The sequence below is a fragment of the Mustelus asterias genome, chromosome 24 (assembly GCF_964213995.1).
Source record: "Mustelus asterias chromosome 24, sMusAst1.hap1.1, whole genome shotgun sequence".
NCBI classification, from domain to species: domain Eukaryota; kingdom Metazoa; phylum Chordata; class Chondrichthyes; order Carcharhiniformes; family Triakidae; genus Mustelus; species Mustelus asterias.
The window spans coordinates 3,677,500-3,700,142 of record NC_135824.1 but is presented as its reverse complement, the minus strand read 5'-3'; the positions used below and the strand labels follow the sequence as shown (position 1 = coordinate 3,700,142).

Genomic DNA, 22,643 nt, shown 5'->3' with positions numbered 1-22,643 from the left:
GCAGATGACACACAGATTTAGCACAGCTCTCAGTTTCAAGGAAATAAGGCCCAAGCTCACCTTGGACGTCTTCTTCCCCACCATCACCATCCTCTTCCTCATTGTAAGCCAATTCGGCCTGCTTGTCTGCCTCGTACTCACCCACATTACCATCATCCCCATTATAATCCGCCACTTTAGAGTCATGCTGCGGATCAGCTGGGGATTCATTTTCATCAAAGAACTGGCCTGAGGAATCCAAGTCAGAAGCGAGAGAAAGCAGAGGGAGGGGGAAAAGAGAGACAGAAATCCAAGTTGAAAATGGAGAACAAAAGAATTTTAATTGTTTTCTTTTTTTTTTTAAAGATGTCAACAGAAGCTGTACCATTAAATCTTTCCTTTTGCAATTCCAATACTACCTTGTCATCTTTGCTCATTAGGGCTCGTGCACGTGAAGCAGCACATGAAAAATCAAAAGCACCGAGTTGGACTAAAATTACAAGCAATTTTGGGGTTCAATTTCTTGCAATCAACAACGTTTTAACGTGCTGGTATTCTGTTGCCATCAGCCCACTTAAGGGTGAAGGCAATTACTAGCTGGTTAAGGTGGTAGTTTCTTGTATAGCTGGGTGCTATTCAAAGTTAGAATTGAACTAAAATTCTAGTGAGTAGAGTGGAGCCAAACAGAATACAGTGCAAACGATATAAGCAGCTGGAAATCTCCTTCAGTCTGAAGCATGCTGATGGAAGCACAACACCAACACTTAAAGGTCTGATTAAAATTGAACCATTTACAACAGAGACAGGCCTTTTGACCAAATGGTTTATCCTGCACACAAGGCTTCCTCCAGCCTACTTCATACAACCCTAAACTGGAGAGAAGATAAAGTCAATGTTGTTCAAATAGCTCATATACTTAAAACCTTTGATGGTTTGGTGACATGAGGAAAAGGTTTCCAAAGCTAAAGCTGTAGTCCTCATTTTCTGTTAAAAGTGAGAGAAAATTGTGCTCCAGGTGGTATATGTGATTAAAAATAAATACAACAGCAGCCCAGAAAAAAATACACATTTTCATCTGCTTACTTAAGTGATCATTACTAGTTCTGGAGGAACTGCAGAGAGCGTTAATGAAATCTGCTCAGAAACCATTCTTTATTACAAACAAAAGTGTTTTGTATCCAATATTCACAATGTATATGTATGCTTTAGACAGCCAATTCCATGATGTGTACAATGGCATTGTACACATCAAATCAAGAGATTATTTTTATGCATAGCCACCTCTATATTCAGATTGTTGTTTCCCTCTCATTCCTCCTCTCTCTCCTCAACTCTTTTCACTTATCCTTTTCTTCCTTTGGTTGGTGGGCAGTGAAACAGAAAAAAGAACTACAGTTTACGTTTGGGGGTGAAGGCTGCAGGGAGAATATGGCCTTGAATGGCTTCCATTCCTGTCCTTCACTACAGTCATAGAGGTTGACAGCACGGAAACAAGGCCCTTCGGCCCAACTTGTCCATGCCACCCTTTTTTAAAACCCTGAAGCTAGTCCCAATTGCCCGCATTTGGCCCATATCCCTCTTACCCATGTAACTGTCTAAATGCTTCTTAAAAAACAAAATTGTACCCGCCTCTACTACTACCTCTGCTAGCTTGTTCCAGACACTCACCGCTCTCTGTGAAAAAATTGCCCCTCAAGTCATGTTCCCATTACTTCACATCACATCTTCACTATCATACAACCCCTGCAACCTCCCCTTCATGGTCCACTATCATCCATCTCAAGCCTCTCGCACTCCCTATTATCCCCTGTAAGGATAAGTAATGACAGGCAAAAGCTGCTCATCTTCAAGCCGTCCTCCTGGCTTACCTTCCTAACTATTCCCCCAAAGGTTCATACACTTTCAAAGCAAAATAAATACACATCAAATTAGAACGATTTAAATAGTAATCAAATTAGAAGAAAGTAAACTGTTTGCCATTCTCCATAATTGTCATCCCCATATTTTAGGTGTTTGAAATTAGAAACTCTGCCTGATAGGTAGATGTTAACAAATAATCAAAACACAGGTGAGCTAATTAGACAATTCCAAAATGCAAATGTTTTGCGAACTGAGGTAACATTACATGAATACACACGTGCTTCATCTCCTTTACCCCATCTCTACTTTCTGATTACACATCTTTTGTAGTTAAGCCTACAAAAGATGCGCAATTAGAAAATTCTTTCTGGCACAAAAACCTTTTAAGATGTGCGTCTTCTCAGTTAAGGTTTTGAAGTTTATTCTCTAACTTTTCGTCCAATAATTTTGAAGAAATTGTGCATAATAACTAGAAGCGGAGAGTAGTGGAAGGAATGGTACTGATGCATCCAATCAGGGATAGACAATTAATGCTGGACTTGCCAGTGATGCCCATGTCTCTTGACCGAAAAGGTTTAGTACACTGCATATGCTCAGATTTAATAACCCAACTACTAGTTCTGGACTAAAAAAAGTCTAAGTCCAGGCTTCTTTTTGAAAGAAACCAGCCCCAAAAAAAACAATTTCAGAAAGCATTAGAAGAGAGTTATGGGAACCCAGTGGCCAAACTGCAGGAAAAAGGTTTAATTTGATATTTCCCATTATGAATATGGACATCAGAATCGATCATGGAAAAACCAATACTAAGTGATAGAAACCTGAGAAGTCCAAGTCCAAGTCTCTAATCAGTATTCTGTAACTTGATTTTGTGTCTCTGTGCACTGTTTGATAGCACATTTCCACTCCATATGACGAAGGAGCAGCGCTCCGAAAGCTTATGGTATTTGCTGCCAAATAAACCTGTTGGACTTTAACCTGGTGTTCTGAGACTTCTTACTAAGTCCAAGTGGCACAGAGAGGAAGGAATATTTGTATTTTTATTTACATATAGGCACAGACACCATATGGTGCCATGCAAAACATGCTGTGCAGCAAGAAACTGGTGAGAATTTCAGTAAGACCATCACTCCACTCAGTCAGTCCCCACAAGGTGATCTTTATTTGAATGTGATACATTTTCCTTATCCAGCTATTTAATGTTTCACCTTGGGCCAATTTTAATTTGTTTAATTGCTTTTAAGAATATTTTTTTAAATGGCAGTTCCTCGGTTGTTCTTCCTACTGCTACTTAATGAAATCATACAACCTTTAAAGTTGATAGTAATTTAAGAATCATCTTTCCCACCCAGCGGATTCTCTTTCCCATCACATGGAAGTAACACAATAAAAATGGCAACTACAATGCTGGCAGGAAAGGAAAGATATTAATGGAGAAATAAACAGGTTTTAAGGCACACATCATTCAACAAATTGACTGACTAAGACAGAGTCATATTAGAATTGCCAGCTCTGATTAATATGTTGCTAAAGGTTTCATCGCCAGTCTTCCCACTTCAATAATCTTGAGTAAAGTCATTTTCTCCCCATTTCCAAGATTTTTCTAACTATAAGCAAGCTCAAAGAAAATGTAAACAAGCTTTTTTTTTCACAAATGTCCTTCTGATTTTTTTCCTAAGTTGTTCAAAATCAAATTCCTGGATCAGATATTATCTGAAAATGTTGCCCATTTTGTTTTGTTTTCCACAGTTTAAACATCGATGGGATATTCTTGAATATTTAACAATGATTGCTGTACTGACCTTAAACTGAGTGAGGCCACATAAATCTGTCCCAACCAACCTACCATTGGGTTAGACTAGAATAGCATCCAATGACAAGCTCAATAGAGAGCACTGTTTATTCAGATCCATTTATAATATTAAAGTCTTACGTCTGTACTTGGCTACTTTTTCAATTTAAATTGCTTCATCCACATTTATAATGGAAAGGTATTTGGTAGATTTGTCAAAATTCTAAATATCCAGTAGAGTTATAGTGGTATTGTTGGGAGGGAACGATGTAATTAACACAGGCAGTTTCCATGTATGGATACAGGAATTTATAATGAACTAGAAAAATGGCCTGAATTGCATCAAAAGATAGTATGGATGCTGGAGATTGGAGATAAAAACAATGCTGGTAAAACTCAGCAGGTCTGGCAGCATCTGCAGAGAAAGAAACAGAGTTAATATTTCAAGTCCAATATTACTTCTCCTTGGAGGTCCAAAAAGGAATCATATTGGGCTCAAATTGTTAATTCTGTTTCTCTCTTCACAAACACTTCCAGACCCGAGTTTTTCCTGAATTACATCCTCATTTAATTATCTCCTGACTTATAAACTTGTTTCTTCTGATGTTTACACTTTGTCTTGATTCCCTGCATCTAACACCATGGAACATGAACCATATAGATAACTTCCAAATTATAAATTTGTGTCCATGCTGTAATTCCACCCTCCCACCAGTTGAGCTGCTGCAGAGCAAGGGGTTGCAATTAAATGTTTGACAAAATTACACAGGCAGCATCTACTATAAATGTCAATGTAGAAATTTACAACAAAAATATATTAAAATAAGGATAGAATGCATGACTTTAAAATAGATCACATCTTCATGCCTGATGGAATTATCCCAAAACCTTTAACCTGGAACATCTGAAAAACATCTGACATCGTTTAAGACTTACCTGGATAGTCACATGAGCAGCCTGGGAATGGAGGGATACAAACGATTGGTCTAGTTGGACCAAGGAGCGGCACAGGCTTGGAGGGCCGAAGGGCCTGTTTCCTGTGCTGTACTGTTCTTTGTTCTTTGGCTATATTTAATCAGACCCCAGTGTATAAAGCCACGGGAGATCGACTTGTATACATCAAGAAATTCACTTCATACTTATTTCCTGCAACATTTTCTTGTCACATCAGTTATGATTTAACTGAAATTTGTTGCCTAAATACAGTGGCACTGCTTACTTATCTTTGACACCTCCTTGCTACCTACACACGAGGTTACTGCTGAAATGCATAAAAATAAAATATTCTATTCTGAAAATGCCCAAGCTAATTTACCATTTACACAAAAAGCCAGAAACTCAAAATCACCAAGCAACATGAAGAGATCAGAAATAGTTGTTTAGCCCCTCTCGCCTGCAAGATTGAATGAAGCCTTGGCTGATCAGTATCCCAACTCCAGCTGCGCACTTGCAACTAATTTCCTGACACATTTGAACATCGTAGCTGGTGCCACAAGAGGCAATGAATCAACCTAAAAAATGGTGCTCTTCAGCCTCTAACAGGAGGCTCTGCAGCTTTTGTGGGGACAAAACCAAGTTGATGGAGAAAAAAAAATCTGTTTGAAACAGTTGCTGATGCTCCACACTGGTATCACTTGGATGTAAAATTCTGAGAAGCAGCGGTTGGGTTTTAATATGAAGGAATTCTGTAAAACATTGCTATGGTGTTGTACAGTAATAGTGATCCAGCACAAACCATCAATTGTGGGATTAGTCTGCCCCATTATAACTGGGATCATGACTCTCCAACTCGCTGTCTTGCTCAAGGAGCCCGATCTGTGGTTGCCCCAGGATTTTGTCTAAAAAAGGTTGTTGAAATTTTTCTCTCCCAAGAGAGAAGATCCCAATGAAAATAGCATCATGCTAATAAGCAGCAAAGTGAGTTACCCAATGGAATACATCTCGGTTCACCTAGTGCCGCTTTCTTGGGTTACAGTTTGAAACTGCCTATTGTTTCCCAGGAAGATATGCCAGTTTTGTTTTATCTAGTCCTCAGTAAGTAGAAGCTCAAGGATATTCATTGGTGACCAGGACAAATTTCTTCACAGGTACTGCCACAGGCACTGTTGGGATCTCTAAACTGTACAACGGCTCCCCCCCACTCCCACAAGTAGACTTTGGACGATAGGTGTAATAGGAGCATGGGAACAAGTTGGCTACACAGTCCTGCAAGTTGGTTTTGTCATTGAAATTATTGCTGATCCGTACTTCCGCTTGCCTTGGTTCTACATTTTATACCCTTGGGAGTTAAAAACACCAACAGTTCACCTATCACTGCAACAGGTCCACGGCAGACGCCATCTTCCTGGCCCTACACTCAAACTGGAACACCTAGATAACAAAGACACCTACATCAGACTCCTATTCACAGACTACAGCACAGCCTTTAACAGCATTATTCCTACGAGTCTCATCTCCAAACTACGTGGCCTGGGGCTCGGCTTCCCCCCTCTCCAACTGGATCCTGGATCTCCTAAGCCACAAACTGCAATTAGTAAGGATAAGCAACGACACCTCCTCCACGATTATCCTCAGTACCGGTGCCCCACAAGGCTGTGTTCTCAGCCCCTTACTATACTCCTTATACACCTATGACTGTATGGCTAACTTCCCCTCCAATTCGATTTTCAGGTTTGCTGATGACACCACAATTGTGGGTCAGACAACAAACAATAATGAGACACAGTACAGGAAAGAGATAGAGAATCTGGTGAACTAGTGCAATGACAATAATCTCTTCCTCAATGTCAACAAAACGAAGGAGATAGTCATCGACTTCAGGAAGGGTAGTGGAGGGCATGCCCGTCTATATCAATGGGGACGAAGTAGAAATGGTCAAGAGCTTCAGGTATTTAGGTGTCCAGATCACCAACAACCTGTCCTGGTCCCTCCGTGCAGACGCTATAGTTAAGAAAGCCCACTAATGCCTCTACTTTCTCAGAAGACTAAGGAAATTTGACATGTCTGCTACAACTCTCACCAACTTCTACAGATGCACCATCGAAAGCATTCTTTCCGATTGTATCACGGCTTGGTACGGCTCCTGCTCTGCCCATGACCATAAGAAACTACAGAGGGTCACGAACGAAGCCCAGTCCATCACTCAAACCAACCTTCCATCCATTGACACTGTCTACACTTCTCACTGCCTCAGAAAAGCAGCCAGCATAATCAAGGACCCCACGCACTCTGTACATTCTCTCTTCCACCTTCTTCCATTGGGAAAAAGATATAAAAGTCTGAGATCACGTACCAACTGACTCAACAACAGCTTCTTCCCTGCTGCCATCAGAATTTTGAATGGACCTACCTCACGTTAAGCTGATCTTGCTCTACACCCTAGCTATGACTATAACACTACATTCTGAACTCTCTCCTTTCCTTCCCTATGTACAGTATGCTTTGTATGTATAGCGCGCAAGAAACAATAATTTTCACTGTATGCTAATACATGTGACAATAAATCAAAATTGACTGAGATAGCATCAACCACTATAGTGAAAGATGATCCCACAATGAAAAAATGGTTTCTCAATTCTCTCCTGAATGATCTAGCTTTAATTTTAAGGCTTTCCCCTTAACCTAGTTTCATCCGCCAGCAGAAAAACTCATCTACCCTAGAATTTATTTTCAAAATTCTAAAAATGTCAATCAAATTATCCTTTACTATTTTATATTCCACAGAATACTAGCCTACTTTAATTTCTTCTTATAACACAATCCTTAAAGCCCTGGTAACATTCTGATGAAACTGCATTGCACCCTTCATGAATAATGATCCTTTTATAAGATGCAGTGCCTAAAACAGTACTAGACACGCCAGATGTGGTCCACCCAGGGATTTACATAGCAGCAGCAAAACATCCTCCTCTTTATATTCTAGCTCTCTTGTCGTAGACATGCTGTGGAGATGCTGGCGTTGGACTGGGGTGGGCACAGTAAGAAGTCTCACAACACTAGGTTAATGTCCAACATGTTTATTTGGGATCGCGAGTTTTCAGAGCGCAGCTCCTTCCTCAGAGCGTAGAACTTAACATTCTATTAGCCTTTGATTACCTTTTTTTCCTGCCAACATTAGTGATCAGTGTGCATGAAAACATAAATCTCTCTGGACCTCCAGTGTTCCTTAGCTTTTAAATTTCAAAATACAATTTGCATAATATTCAGATGTGTCCTCTTTTGCTCCAAAATGGACGGCCTCACACTTGGACATTTTGAAATCCATCAGCCAGAGTTTTGCTCAGTTAATCCATACTGTCTCTTTGTAATTTGATGTGCCTGTCTACACAACTTACTATACCACTGATCTTTGTATTCTGCTCTTAACTTACATAGAAATGGATACCGGTCAGTACGCTCAATGCTGGACGCAGTTCACTGTTAGTACTAGAGTTCTCAGCACTAGCAAACTCTGGCACTATGTGACATAAAAAGGATCACACTTCCAATTGGTGTCTGCACTATGTTGGCATCGTATTACAGACAATTCCCCAGTATAGGCTCAAGTTAAGCTTTTGACATATAATGGTGAAGTTGCGCCAACATTTATCAGTAACCATGATTAATTTCACTGCCCAATTTGCACTGACAAAAAGGGGAAAATACAGGTACAGCTGTTGTTTATGGGCACGGTTCTGTGGAGCCAAGTTAAGTTTAATAAATTGCAGTGTCATGTTTTATACAATGAACTCTATGATTGCAAATAAATGCTAAACTTTGCATAGAATTCTAATCCTTTGTTGGGTATTACTGCAGATATATAATTCCTCTATGGGAAAACAATTTTATTTTTTATGCAAGTGGCATATTACATGGATCAATACTATAAGGCACAGTGAATAACCAAATGTTCCTATTAAGTGTAAAATTTCAACTTGTACCCAAGCACTGCAAAGGTTAACACATTTGTTTGATAGTACAGAATTTGAGTATTGCTGAAAAAGAGACATGCCGACAGTTTAACTTTTCCGTGTGCTTTCTCCATGGCAATGCCTCTACTAGTCAGAGTCCACTTGCCAATCAATTAGCACACTCTTCTCATGCAGTACAAATTGTTGTTCCCTTCACAATATACATTCTTGTGAGTCCGTCCTAATCAGCATAAGATCAAATGTTTCAACACCATGTCTATTTTTTCAACAATACTCGTTTGTTTCCGTTCCTGCCTTAAATATCAGTTGTCCAAGGTGGAAAAACATCAATGATGTTACTACAGGACCTGAATAGTATGACTTCCATTTCTTTTGAATGCTTGCCCTGTAAGGAGCAGGTTAATGTGATACTTAGGGGGAGACAGTGGCATCGTGGCAATGTTGCTGATCCAGTAGTTTTAGTTTTTATTTTAGTTTAGTTAGGGCATCATGTTCGCTTCTCGCGAATCGCTTCTCGGCCTTTTGGCCAAGATCAAGTGTAGTATGGTCGGCAGCCCATGGTCGGCCGCACTTGGTTGAGGTCATTAGGTTACACTGAAGCTTCATATGTTTCATATGAAGCAATTTTTTAAAGCGGCATCTCGGCCTTTTGGCTAAGATGCAAATGAGCTCAAGTCTTGCAGGAGGAAACCTCCGCCTACTCCAATCAGCTTGGCTCATGTCGATCAGGCCCAAGACAGGGTAAAGGGTTGCATACCCTGTCTTGTCAGCTTGGATTGGAAATGTCTCAACTTGTTGAGACTCTGAATTGGACTTGATTTGATTGAATTGGAATAAAAATACAAAACAAATCATGATCTCTTCTCGGCTTTTGGCTAAGATCAAGTGTAGTATCGACATGCTGTGCTTGGTTGAAGTCATTAGGTTACATTTTAGCTTCATTTGAAGCAATTTTTAAAAGTGGCATCTCGGCCTTTTGGCTAAGATGCAAATGAGTATAGCCTTGGAGGAGGAGCTATTCCTACTCCAATCAGCTTGGATCATGTAGATCAAGCCCAAGACATGAGGTGAGAGCCCTGTCTTGTCAGCTTGGATCGGGAATGTCTCAGCATGGGCTTGTTCCTGTGTTTTCTAGGAATCCAGAGATAAAGAGCTAACGTTATAGGGACACCGTTACATTTCACCGCAGCAGCTGATGGAACTGAAATTCAATTAAACTAATCTTAATAATGATGAACATGAAACTATTATTGTAAAAACTAATCTGGCTCACTAATGTTCTTCAGGGAAGGAAATCTGCTACCCTTACTTGGTCTGGCCTACACGTGACTCCAGGACCACAGCAACGTGATTAACTTAACTGCCCTCTGAAAGGGACAGCAAGCCAGTCATTCGTACAAATCTGCCACACGGTTCAAGGAATAGTCTCACCACCTCCAATAATTGGGAAATAAATGCTAGCACAAGTTTTTAAATTCATTCAAGGGATATGGGCTTCGTTGGCTCGGCCAGCATTTATTATTCATCCCTAATTGCCCTTGATGGCACATACATTCAATGATAAGAATTTAAAACATTTTTTGGAGACCCATCACTTGATGATCAGGGTCCATAGCAAAGTCTAAGACAGTGGAGAAACAAAATCCAAGGCTGGCTGGATAGTTAAGAAGAGTTTTGATATCTTTATCCACTGATCGAACCCACTCAAGCAAATATGAAGACCTGGACTAAGTTTGTAGCAATCAGCCACAAGGAGCAGAGAATCATTGGTTGCTAAAATCTAAACCGAGTGAATGGCACAGGTACTGGAGATTTATGCATGCCTATCTGCAATCCAAAGACATTTGTGAACATACACCATGCGTGGTTTCCCAGAAGCTATCAAATGGATTATATTTGTATGATGTGTAAAGGGCACAGAATGAAAAAGAATCCTGGTCCATTATAAACACTGCAAACAGCAAAAGCCAACAGATCCTTAAAACTGATTTTTTGCAATCTTGGTATTCACGACAAAATAATTTTTAAAAACTACACGCCCCAACATTCAAATTCAAGATGAACGTCATGAAAGAATTGGCCATGTGTGTAGCGTAATTCTATTTATTACATTTTAACATGAGAATTAACCTGCTATAATAAAGGGGGGGCCATTATATAGCAGCAAGAGGATAAAGACTGGCTCTCCATTAAATAGAGAGTTTGAAATAATTGCTCAGAGGATGACAGGATTGAAAACATTAAAGAAGCACCTACCCTGTTGGTCTTTAGGATGCTCTCCTGGTCCATTTGCTTTCTCGTGTCCTTTCCCACCACGGTGATCAAAATGATTTGGAAAGGCTTGACCAGCAGGGAAGTGTAAAGCTTGATTAGGTGGTGGCTGCATAGCAGGCTCCTTGGCTAAATGATGCAGCATTTTTCCTTGATGTGGTCTATCTGGACCTATGTTGGTGCAGTTCAGAGAGAAGAGAAAAATCACAATCAAGAGGAATTTATCGATTTGTGAAGTGTTCTGGTTCACAAATTCCAATCCAAAATTGGGACACACACTTTAGTCAGTTCCATTATGGACTCACTTTAGTCCTTGCTCTTTTTTAAAAAAATTCATTTGTGGGACATGGGCATCGCTGGCTGGGCCAGCATTTATTGCCCATCCCTAGTCGCCCTTGAACTGAGTGGCTTGCTAGGCCATTTCAGAGGGGGTTGAGAGTCAACCACATTGCTGTGGCTCTGGAGTCGCATGTAGAAACATAGAAAAACTACAGCACAATACAGGCCTTTCAGTCCACAAAGTTGTGCCGAACATGTCCCTACCTTAACGATTACTAGGCTTACCTATAACCCTCTATCTAAGTTCCATGTACTTATCTAAAAGTCCCTTAAAAGACCCTATCGAATCCATCTCCACTACCGTTGCTGGCAGCCCATTCCACGCACCCACCACCCTCTGAGTGAAAAACTTACCCCTGACATCTCCTCTGTACCTACTCCCCAGCACCTTAAACCTGTGTCCTCTTGTGGCAACCATTTCAGCCCTAGGAAAAAGCCTCTGACTGTCCACTCAATCAATACCTCTCAACATCTTATACACCTCTATCAGGTCACCCCTCATCCTTCGTCTCTCCAAGGAGAAAAGGCCGAGCTCCCTCAACCTATCCTCGTAAGGCATGCCCCCCCAACCCAGGCAACATCCTTGTAAATCTCCTCTGCACCCTTTCTATGGCTTCCACATCCTTCCTGTAGTGAGGCGACCAGAACTGAGCACAGTACTCCAAGTGGGGTCTAACCAGGGTCCTATATAGCTGCAACATTATCTCACGACTCCTAAACTCAATTCCTTGATTGATGAAGGCCAGTACACCATACGCCTTCTTAACCACAGCCTCAACCTACACAGCTGCTTTGAGCGTCCTATGAACTCGGACCCCAAGATCCTTCTGATCTTCCACACTGCCAAGAGTCCTACCATTAATATTATATTCCGCCATCCTATTTGACCTGCCAAAATGAACCACCCCACACTTATCTGGGTTAAACTCCATCTGCCACTTCTCCGCCCAGTCTTGCATCCTATCAATGTTTCGCTGCAACTTCTGACATTCCTCCACACCTCCAACCTTTGTGTCATCAGCAAACTTACCAACCCATCCTTCCACTTCCTCATCCAGGTCATTTATAAAAATCACAAAGAGTAAGGGTCCCAGAACAGGTCCCTGGGGCACTCCACTGGTGACCGACCTCCATTCAGAATATGACCCATTTATAACCACTCTTTGCCGTCTGTGGGCAAGCCAGTTCTGGATCCACAAAGCAATGTCCCCTTGGATCCCATGCCCCCTCACTTTCTCAATAAGCCTTGCATGGGGCACCTTGCTGAAGTCCATATATACTACATCTACTGCTCTTCCTTCATCAATGTGTTTAGTCACATCCTCAAAAAATTCAACCAGGCTCATAAGGCATGATCTGCCTTTGACAAAGCCATGCTCACTATTCTTTAATCATATTATACCTCTCCAAATGTTCATAAATCCTGCCTCTCAGGATCTTCTCCATCAACTTACCAACCACTGAGGTTAGACTCACTGGTCTATAATTTCCAGGGCTATCTCTACTCCCTTTCTTGAATAAAGGAACAACATCCGCAATCCTCCAATCCTCCGGAACCTCTCCCGTCTCCATTGATGATGCAAAGATCAGCGCCAGAGGCTCAGCAATCTCCTCCCTCGACTCCCACAGTAGCTTGGGGTACATCTCATCTGGTCCCGGCGACTTTATCTAACTTGATTCTTTTCAAAAGCTCCAACACATCCTCTTTCTTAATATCTACATGCTCAAGCTTTTCAATTCGCTGCAAGTCTGCACTACAACCACCAAGATCCTTTTCCATAGTGAATACTGAAGTGAAGTATTCATTAAGTACCTCTGCTATTTCTTCCGGTTCCATACAAACTTTCCCACCATCACACTTGATAGGTCCTATTCTTTCACGTCTTATCCTCTTGCTCTTCACATACTTGTAGAATGCCTTGGGGTTTTCCTTAATCCTGCCGGCCAAGGCCTTCTCATGACCCCTTCTGGCTCTCCTAATTTCCTTCTTAAGATCCTTCCTATTAGCCGTATACTCTTCTAGATCTCTACATTTACCTAGCTCCCTGAACCTTTGGTAAGCTTTTTTCTTCTTGACTAGATTCATTACAACCTTTGTATACCACGGTTCCTGTAACCTACCATAACTTCCCTGTCTCATTGGAACGTTGCGATGCAGAACTCCAGACAAATATTCTCTGAAAATTTGCCACATTCCTTCCATACATTTCCCTGAGAAAACCTCTTTCCAATTTAAGCCTCCAATTTCTTTCCTGATAGCTTCATAATTCCCCTTACTCCAATTAAACACTTTTCTAACTGGTCTGATCCTATCTCTCTCCAATGCTATTGTAAAGGAGATAGAATTATGATCACTATCTCCAAAATGGTCTCCCACTGAGAGATCTGACACCTGCCCAGGTTCATTTCCCAATACCAAATCAAGTACAGCCTCTCCTCTTGTAGGCTTATCTACATACTGTGTCAAGAAACTATCCTGAACACACCTAACAAACTCCTCCCCACTTACACCCCTTACTCTAGGGAGATTCCAATCAATATTTGGGAAATTAAAATCTCCCATCACGACAACTCTGTTATTATTACACCTTTCCAGGATCTGTTTCCCTATCTGCTCCTCAACATCCCTGTTACTATTGGGCGGCCTATAGAAAACACCCAGTAAAGTTATTGACCCCTTCCTGTTCCTGACCTCCACCCACAGAGATTCCGTAGACAATCCCTCCATGGTGTCCATCTTTTCTGCAGCCGTGACACTATCTCTGATTAACAGTGCCACTCCCCCACCTCTTTTGCTCCCTCCCTGTCCCTTCTGAAACCCGGCACTTGAAGTAACCAGTCTTGTCCCTGAGTCATCCAAGTCTCTGTAATGGCCACCATATCATATTTCCAAGTAGTGATCCACGCTCTAAGCTCATCCACTTTGCTCACAACACTCCTCGTGTTAAAATAGACACATCTCAAACCTTCGGTCTGAGCGCTCCCCTTCTCTATCACCTGCCTATCCTCCCTCTCACACTGTCGACAAGCTTTCTCTATTTGTGAGCTAACCTCCTCTCTCCCAGTCACTTCAATTTGATTCCCACCCCCCCAACCATTCTAGTTTAAACTCTCCCCAGTAGCCTTAGCAAACCTCCCCGCCAGGATATTGGTCCCCCTGGGATTCAAGTGCAACCCGTCCTTATTTTTCAGGTCACACCTGCCCCAAAAGAGGTCCCAATGATCCAGAAACCTGAATCCCTGCCCCAATCCCTCAGCCACGCATTTATCCTCCACCTCATTCCATTCCTACTCTCACTGTCGCGTGGCACAGGCAGCAATCCCGAGGTTACTACCTTTGCGTTCCTTCTTCTCAACTCCCTTCCCAACTCCCTATATTCTCCTTTCAGGACGTCTTCCCTTTTCCTACCTATGTCATTGGTACCAATGTGTACCACGACCTCTGGCTCTTCTCCCTCCCACTTCAGGATATCCTGGACACGATCAGAAACATCCCGGATCCTGGCACCAGGGAGGCAAACTACCATCCGAGTTTCTTGTTTGCGTCCACAGAATTGCCTGTCCGACCCCCTCACTATAGAGTCCCCTATTACGACTGCCTTCCCCCTCCTTTCCCTACCCTTCTGAGCTACAGAGCCGGACTCTGCGCCGGAGGCACAGCCACTGTTGCTTCCCCCAGGTAGGCTGTCCCCCCCAACAGCACTCAAACAGGAGTACTTATTGTTAAGGGGCACAGCCACTGGGGTACTCTAGTACCTGACCTTTCCCCTTCCCATTCTTAACCAGGTCTGCCTCCCGTGGCCCCGGTGTGACCACCTGCCTCTAACTCCTCTCTATCACCTCCTCATTCTCCCTGACCAGACGAAGGTCATCGAGTTGCAGCTCCAGTTCCCTAACGTGGCTCCTTAGGAGCTGCAGCTCAACGCACCTGGCGCAGATATGGATGTCCGGGAGGCTAGGAGACTCCAGGACCTCCCACATCCGACACCGAGAACAACAAACTGGCCTCACACTCATAATTTCCCCTTTCTTCAAATAACACCGGAAGCAACTAAGAACTAAACCTACCCTGCCTTGCCCGTTTCCGCCTAAGCCCGTTGAGCCAAAGCCCTTCAGCCTTCACTCTGCTACCTGCTCACTCTGCTGCCCGCTCACAACGCTGCAGGCCAGACCGGGTAAGGACGGCAGATTTCCTTCCCTAAAGGACTTTAGTGAACCAGATGGATTTTTCCAACAATCGACAATGGTTTCATGGTCATCAGTAGATTCTTAATTCCAGATTTTTTTTTTTGTTGAATTCAAATTCCACCATCTGCCATGGCGGGATTCGAGCCTGGGTCCCCAGAACATTAGCTGAGCTTCTGGATGAATAATCTAGTGACAATACCACTAGGCGATCGCCTCCCCACTCCCATTCCTATGTTCCCTGTTGCACCTAGACACCAGGCAAGTGGGATTTATCCATCTAGCTATCCTCACTTCACCATTATTTCAAGGTCCAGATCACTGTCATTAGCGCTGTCTCAGTATCGAATTTAGTTTGTTTTACAATGATTGGTCACTGAGAACAGATTTTCAAACACTGACACCATAAAGAGAGTGCATGAAGCTCGATTGGTCTATTAAAGCAATTAGATCTCCAAAATCCAGGTCAAGGCCTGAAAATCACTCCTACCTACCCATAATTTGCATAACCACAAGAGATTTTATTTATTCAATGAAATGTCACAGAAGCCCGAGAAACAAAATGCTCTGTGCAGTTAATGCCGGAGGATGCCCTCACTGAAAAATTAGCAAATGTAACATGAACACTGTGCAATTCATAACCAGAAAAACTCAATTAGTATATATTGGAGAATAATGGAAAGCCTGAAGTAATGGGATTGTTATCTACTCGAGAGATTCAAATGATCTCATTAATACAAAGCTCCAATGTTTAGAACAAATTGATTAAGCCCAGATTCAGATTTTAGGATTGTTGGTAACCCACTTCTTATTTATAATATGTAATTTTCACATTATTTCTCACTTTGATCAATTTGAGAGGGCAACAATTATCAATGATAGCGGCACGGTAGCACAGTGGTTAGCACTGCTGCCTCACAGCGACAGGGACCCAGGTTCAATTCCTAGCCTTGGATGTGTGGAGTTTACACATTCTCCCAACGTCTGCATGGGTTTCCTGCAGGTGCTCCGGTTTCCTCCCACACTCCAAAGATGTGCAGATTAGGTCAATTGGCCACGCTCAACTTCCCTTTAGCGTCAGGCAGATTAGCAGGATAAAAACGTGGGGTTAAGGGGATATAAGGCCTAGGTAGAACTGTTGTCGATGCAGGCTCGATGGGCCAAATGGCCTCTTTCTGCACCTTAGGGATTCTGTTATAATGAAATTGGCAACTGGTGGTATGGTCTTCATTATTGAGAAGCTACAGATCATTTGATACCCTACTCTGCAATCAAACTTTTTCTTAAATTAGTCCTATATTCTAGCCTCGACTACCTTTTTTTAACAACCCATTTCAGCTGTTGAATCACCTGCTATCTCTGCCTGCCACATGTTCATGGGATTATTTCCACCAATAAGTATTGCAGGAGTTTGAAATTCATATCCTATATTTTATACAAGAATGTTTACGTTAATAGGGTAACTGGCAACAATTATGGAGAAAATTCCTGGGACTATTTGGCCACAAAGTATAAAACTAAGTTCCACTGATGCAAAATTGGATTGATATTGGCAAGTCCCAAGGACTGCAGTCCCAAGGACTGCCCCATAAAATTTCAAACAAATATTACTAATCTTATTTTCCATCGGCTTAATTATTTTATGTGGGCAAAATATAAAAGGGGACAGTCAGCTCAATTGGCTAGATGGCGAGCGTGCAGTTCAGAAAAACACCAAGTGCAGGTTCAATTCCTGTTCCAGCTGAGGTCGACTTGGCAACTGCCTCCTTGCCCTGCCCCCAAGAGTGGGGAACAATGACAAACCACCACTGACAAAAACTGCCCAAGATAAATGGCTCAGGCTGAAGCATCAGCAGACAATGAACTCAATAACAATGATGAAAATAAAAAAAGACTAAATTTTCCAATTGGCGGGGAGGGGGGGGGGGGGGGGGGGATGGATGATTTGAAACAGGATGGATTTTCTCTGAGTCCCATGCATGGAAACTGTAAGACAGCCACAGCGTATGAACTGGAGGCTGGTACCAGTACTTTTACCGCTCCAATCAGAGAGGCAGGCTGGCTTTTGGGTTGAGTCATTTACAGATGCCAATGCTAAACATTTTTTTTTAAACAGAGTGAACTAATATGATGCTGGACACAGCAAATTAGGGGAGCTGATGATTGGGGTGATGTGTGTGTTGGAATGGTTAACTGAAATGCTGTGCAGTAGGTTCTACCACAGGGCAGTGGAACACAGGATCACTGTGTAGCACCAATCACGTCAGACTGGCATCTGGATATCACAGCTTACAGAATGAGATGTCACTGCAAACCAGTGCCATACAAGAGAGGGTGCCTTCTTGTTCAAGTTGACTCCATGAACCGAGACAACCAAGTTGTTAGGGTAACTCCATCTTTTGAAGGAGACAAAACACTCCAAAAAAGTGTGTACACCCACCTGGCTGGCGATTCTGAGATTCTCCAACTTCATCCGCTTTGACTTGGAGGTTTTCATCTTCTGGATCCTCCCGGTCTGCAGGATTTGGCATATTTGCAACCAAGCCTTTCCCAAGTTTTGCAATGTTTTGTTGCTTATCGTACAACATGGCCTGTTTTGGAGGTGGAGCCTGCATAGCTGGACCCCTCTCAAAATGATGGACAGGCATCATTTCAGCCTCCACATTCAATTTGTCTCCAGCAATCCCAGCACCCCTAGATACGCGTTTCTCAATTTCTTCAACAACCAGTTTGTTTTTCTTGTGATCTAAGGAAATAATTTAGTAGAGATAATAATTTTCTGCCTTAAACAGATGTACAGGGTAAAATGGATAAAACTTTAACAGGGGAGTGAGGGTTGGGGGGGGGGGGGGGGGGGGAGAGAAAGAGTATAAGAACTGTATTGGAGAGTTGGTTTGATGTCCCAGTAACTGAAGCAGGTCTTCTAACCAGCCCCATTTCAGCACCCAAACTACTCCAACACTTCCTCGGGACTTGGAAAACCCAAACCCTGTCTGTCCACATCTCCAGGAGGCAAAATATGGACCAAGGCAATGGGCCCATGTTTCTAACTTGGGAAATGGACTGACTCGCGCGTCTCAAAACCCCAACCCAATTTATTTAGCCCATTATCACCGAACAAAAGGGTGAAAGACAAAAGATACATGGAATATCACAAAGATTATTCTGGATGGATAAATCCATACATATAATCGTGTGATCATATAAAACCTGCTGAAATTTCATTAATGTAATGTCTTCAACAAATTTCCCCTGTTCCAAAATATTACCACCAGGTGGCACTGCAACTACAAAGTTTTGCAGCAATGCTTTTATACGTGCGCCTGTCCGAACCCCGAGGTCCAATGTGGAGAACTCCACAAAACACACCACCATCTTTTGTGGCTCACTACACCCAAATTCATGGAGATTTCTCCCGAATTACCCGTCGAGTTATAACTTTGACTATTTTGAAAGATTAGGGCGGCATGGTAGCACAGTGGTTAGCACTGCTGCCTCACAGCTCCAGGGCCCTGGGTTAGATTCCCGGCTCGGGTCAGTGTGTGTGTGGAGTTTGCACATTCTCCCCGTGCCTGCATGGGCTTTCTCCGGGTGCTCCGGAAAGTTCCTCCCACAGTCCAAATATGTGCGGGTTAGGTTGAGTGGACATGCTCACTTAATCCTTAGTGTCCCGGGATGTTGATACGTTAGAGGGATTAGCAGGGTAACCAAGCAGGAATAAGGCCTGGGTTGGATTGTTGTTGGTGCAGACTCGATGGGCTGAATGGCCTCCTTCTGCACTGTAGAGTTTCTATGATTAGGGTAGGAGGTGGAAACACGTTGCCATTTCATAAAAAGTACTTTAGTTTTTCTTTTTGGTCATGATTCAGAGAGACAGTGACGACGTTCGTAGCCAGTCTGCTCTCATTTTGAATGGTTCAAATTAAATAGGTAATGCAGTGAGAGCTTGGAGCTATTGCAAATGATATTGCTATAACAGAGATGGGGGAAACATGAATCTGACCTACTGCTCTGCACATAGCCAGTTATAGAACTTTATTAAGTCTGTATTGTTCTTGCAACTACGCAAAAACACAGGGATCAACTAAAAAGAGGAAAACAGGGAAAACTAAATCAAAGCAAAATCTCTAAGTATTGAAATAAAGGAAATAGGACGGGAAAAATGAAAAATTTTCTGAAGGGATTGAAATATCTGAAGGTCTCACCTATCGCCCAGTTTTGGAGAGGGACAGGGGAGAGAAAGGTAGATGGGACCACACTGACTCCACCAGCTACCATCACAGGGTTAGCTTCCTAGTGTCTAGCAGAGTGGTGACATGAGGTAGTGGAGATGGTTTCAGCACAGGGAAGTAGACTGTAAATCTACTTCCCAACAGGAATTATTTGCACCGATTTTAAACAGTCTGGAAAAATCCAGCTCATTTTATCGTACAATTCAGGTTGTAACTACACAAAATAGATTTTTTTTTGCAAGCATTTCAATTCAATAATCTAAACATACTTGAAAATTGTGAATTTTAAGATCTGATTTTTTTTCCCTTTGCACTTACCATTCAAAAGGTCTACAGGTTTCGACTGTTCATTTTCCTCTATTCCAGGCATGCCAGCATCATCATCTGCTTTGCCCAGATCTGTAAAGACAATACTGAAATTATAGCAGTTCAAGTACGCTATATCTTACAGATAACAGTTAAAAAACAATAAATCAGGTGCAAAAGCCTGATCAAATTGAAGAATGGTTTTTCTCCCCCAGATACATTTGCTTTTGAAACGTAGTGATGCTGACATTTATTGCCCATCCACAGCTGTCCTGTGGGGGTGATATTGGGTCTTGTCCTTGAACCATCATTGAGTTGATGTTGCTGGATAGAGAATTCCAGAAGACTGGCCTAGCAACGGAGGAGGAATGAACGGCGATAGACGGCCGAGCCAGGATATTGTGCAACTTGGGAAAAGATGGTGTTCTCACATTATTGCTGTCTTGCTTGGTGACAGATGGCACAGGGGAGTGTAGAACTATCAAAGTTACCTTGGTGAACAGCTGCAATGCATGCTGCAAACTGTACATACTGCAGGCACAGCGCTGGCAGACAAGGAGCAAGATGCCATGGTTGAAAACAGCAAGAAAGAAGTGACAGAAAGGAAACATTTGAAGAGAAGCAGTTCCACTAAGGAAGGAATTCCACAATTTAGAATCCCTGGGAAAGTACCCATTAGAGCAGAAAACATTGATTTCAACAGAGTAAGCATGGAAATGTATTTGTAGCTTAGGAAGGGAAAGGAATAAAGGGGTTAGAATTATCCAGTGCTAATTTTCTTTAATTCCTTCGGACACGCTGAGTTATAGGGCTGAGTGCAGTTTCGGATAGACATGAGCTTTAGAGTTTAAAATTGTTGAAAGAAAATAGCATTTGCCAAGAAAAACCCAATATCCCAGAGGCAGCTTTGGCAATGGAGATTTGGGGGTTCCCTTTAAGAACCGGTGAAATGTGGTGAGGCTAAACACGGCAACAATGAAAAAGTGCTTGGACTGAAGTCAAAGGTCAAGGAGCACCAATTATGCAAGAGACAAAGAGAAACTATCAAAGCACAGTATGAAAGATTGAATGAGATTTGAGGGAAGTAACTTTAGCAAGGCCTTTGACAAGGTACTGCATGGTAGATTGTTGCATAAAGTTAAATCTCACGGGATCCAGGGTGAGGTATCTAAATGGGTTGTAGAGAGTTGTTTTTCAAACTGGAGACCTGTGACCAGCGGTGTGCCTCAGGGATCAGTGCTGGGCCCACTGTTATTTGTCATTTATATTAATGATTTGGATGAGAATATAGGGGGCATGGTTAGTAACTTTGCAGATGACACCAAGATTGGTGGCATGGTGGACAGTGAGAAGGGTTATCTCCAATTGCAGCGGGATCTTGATCAATTGGACCAGTGGGCTGACGAATGGCAGATGGAGTTTAATTTAGACAAATGCGAGGTGGCGCTTTTTGGTAGATTGAACCAGGGCAGGACTTACTCAGTTAATGGTAGGGCGTTGGGGAGAGTTACAGAACAAAGAGATCTCGGGGTGCATGTTCATAGCTCCTTGAAAGTGGAGTCACAGGTGGACAGAGTGGTGAAGGCGGCATTCGGCATGCTTGGTTTCATCGGTCAGAAGATTGAATACAGGAGTTGGAATGTCTTGTTGAAGTTGTACAAGACATTGGTAAGGCCACACTTGGAATACTGTGTACAGTTCTGGTCACCCTATTATAGAAAGGATATTATTAAACTAGAAAGAGTGCAGAAAAGATTTACTAGGATGCTACTGGGATTTGATGGATTGAGTTATAGGGAGAGGCTGAATAGACTGGGACTTTTTTCTCTGGAGCGTAGGAGGCTGAGGGGTGACCTTATAGAGGTCTATAAAATAATGAGGGGCATAGACAAGGTAGATAGTCAATATCTTTTCCCAAAGGTAAGGGAGTCTAAAACTAGAGTGCATAGGTTTAAGGTGAGAGGGGAAAGATAGAAGTGTCCAGAGGGGCAATTTTTTCACACAGAGGGTGGTGAGTGTCTGGAACAAGCTGCCAGAGATAGTAGTAGAGGCGGTACAATTTTATCTTTTAAAAAGCATTTAGGTAATTACATTGGTACGATGGGTATAGAGGGAAATGGGCCAAATGCGGGCAATTGGGATTAGTTTAGGGTTTTTTAAAAAAGGACGGCATGGACAAGTTGGGCCGATGGGCCTGTTTCCATGCTGTAAACCTCTGACTCTATAACTGTTGATCCATTGAGACAGTGCCTCAACTAATTCTAGGAGCTGGATTTTACAAGTGTGGGGCAGGAGATGGACTGCACATCCCCTGGAAGTAAATTCATTGCAATTGACACACGTGGAAGAAGCCAGTCCCACAACACTATTGGCGGGCTAATCAAGGGGAGTGTAGGACTTTCACCCCCACAGTGGCAGGAAGTCCTAATCTAGAGAGTTGTTAGCCAATCTGACTGGCTCAATAATGGGCACAGACTGGAGGAGAAGGAAGACGATTGATGGCTGCAGGTCAGGTCCAAAGTAGGTCCTGGGGTAAAGGGAAGGGAGGGACCAGAGAACCCAGGGAGGATATTGGAGAGTGGGGGTTGGACTTTGTAGGGATGGTGATAAGGAACTGCGCGTGGGTTCTCTTCCTTCCTGTCTCTCTTCAACTTGGCCTTAAAAACAGCCTGCCACTTCAACCACCCATGCCAACCATATTATGGCATGGGTAGCATAATATCCCAGTCACCTGACTTAGTAACAAACTGAATTGACCTTTAATTCTTCAGT

The 22,643-nt window shown here is 42.6% G+C and overlaps 1 protein-coding gene and 1 pseudogene across 2 annotated transcripts in view; one reads left to right on the top strand and one right to left on the bottom strand.

Annotated features, from left to right (window-relative positions):
- Positions 1-22,643, bottom strand: part of golm2 (golgi membrane protein 2) — a 97,347-nt gene that overhangs the window by 17,507 nt on the left and 57,197 nt on the right. Inside the window, exons 7-10 of one of the 2 annotated variants that reach the window (XM_078241177.1) lie at positions 19,884-19,964; positions 17,774-18,079; positions 10,795-10,980; positions 61-228 (exon numbers count right to left, since the gene is read on the bottom strand). In XM_078241177.1, coding sequence (XP_078097303.1) covers positions 61-228; positions 10,795-10,980; positions 17,774-18,079; positions 19,884-19,964 — 741 coding nt within the window. The remainder of the gene's footprint in view (positions 1-60; positions 229-10,794; positions 10,981-17,773; positions 18,080-19,883; positions 19,965-22,643) is intronic. The other variant, XM_078241179.1, reaches the window with a different exon arrangement.
- On the top strand, positions 9,395-9,568 carry LOC144511599 (U2 spliceosomal RNA; annotated as a pseudogene).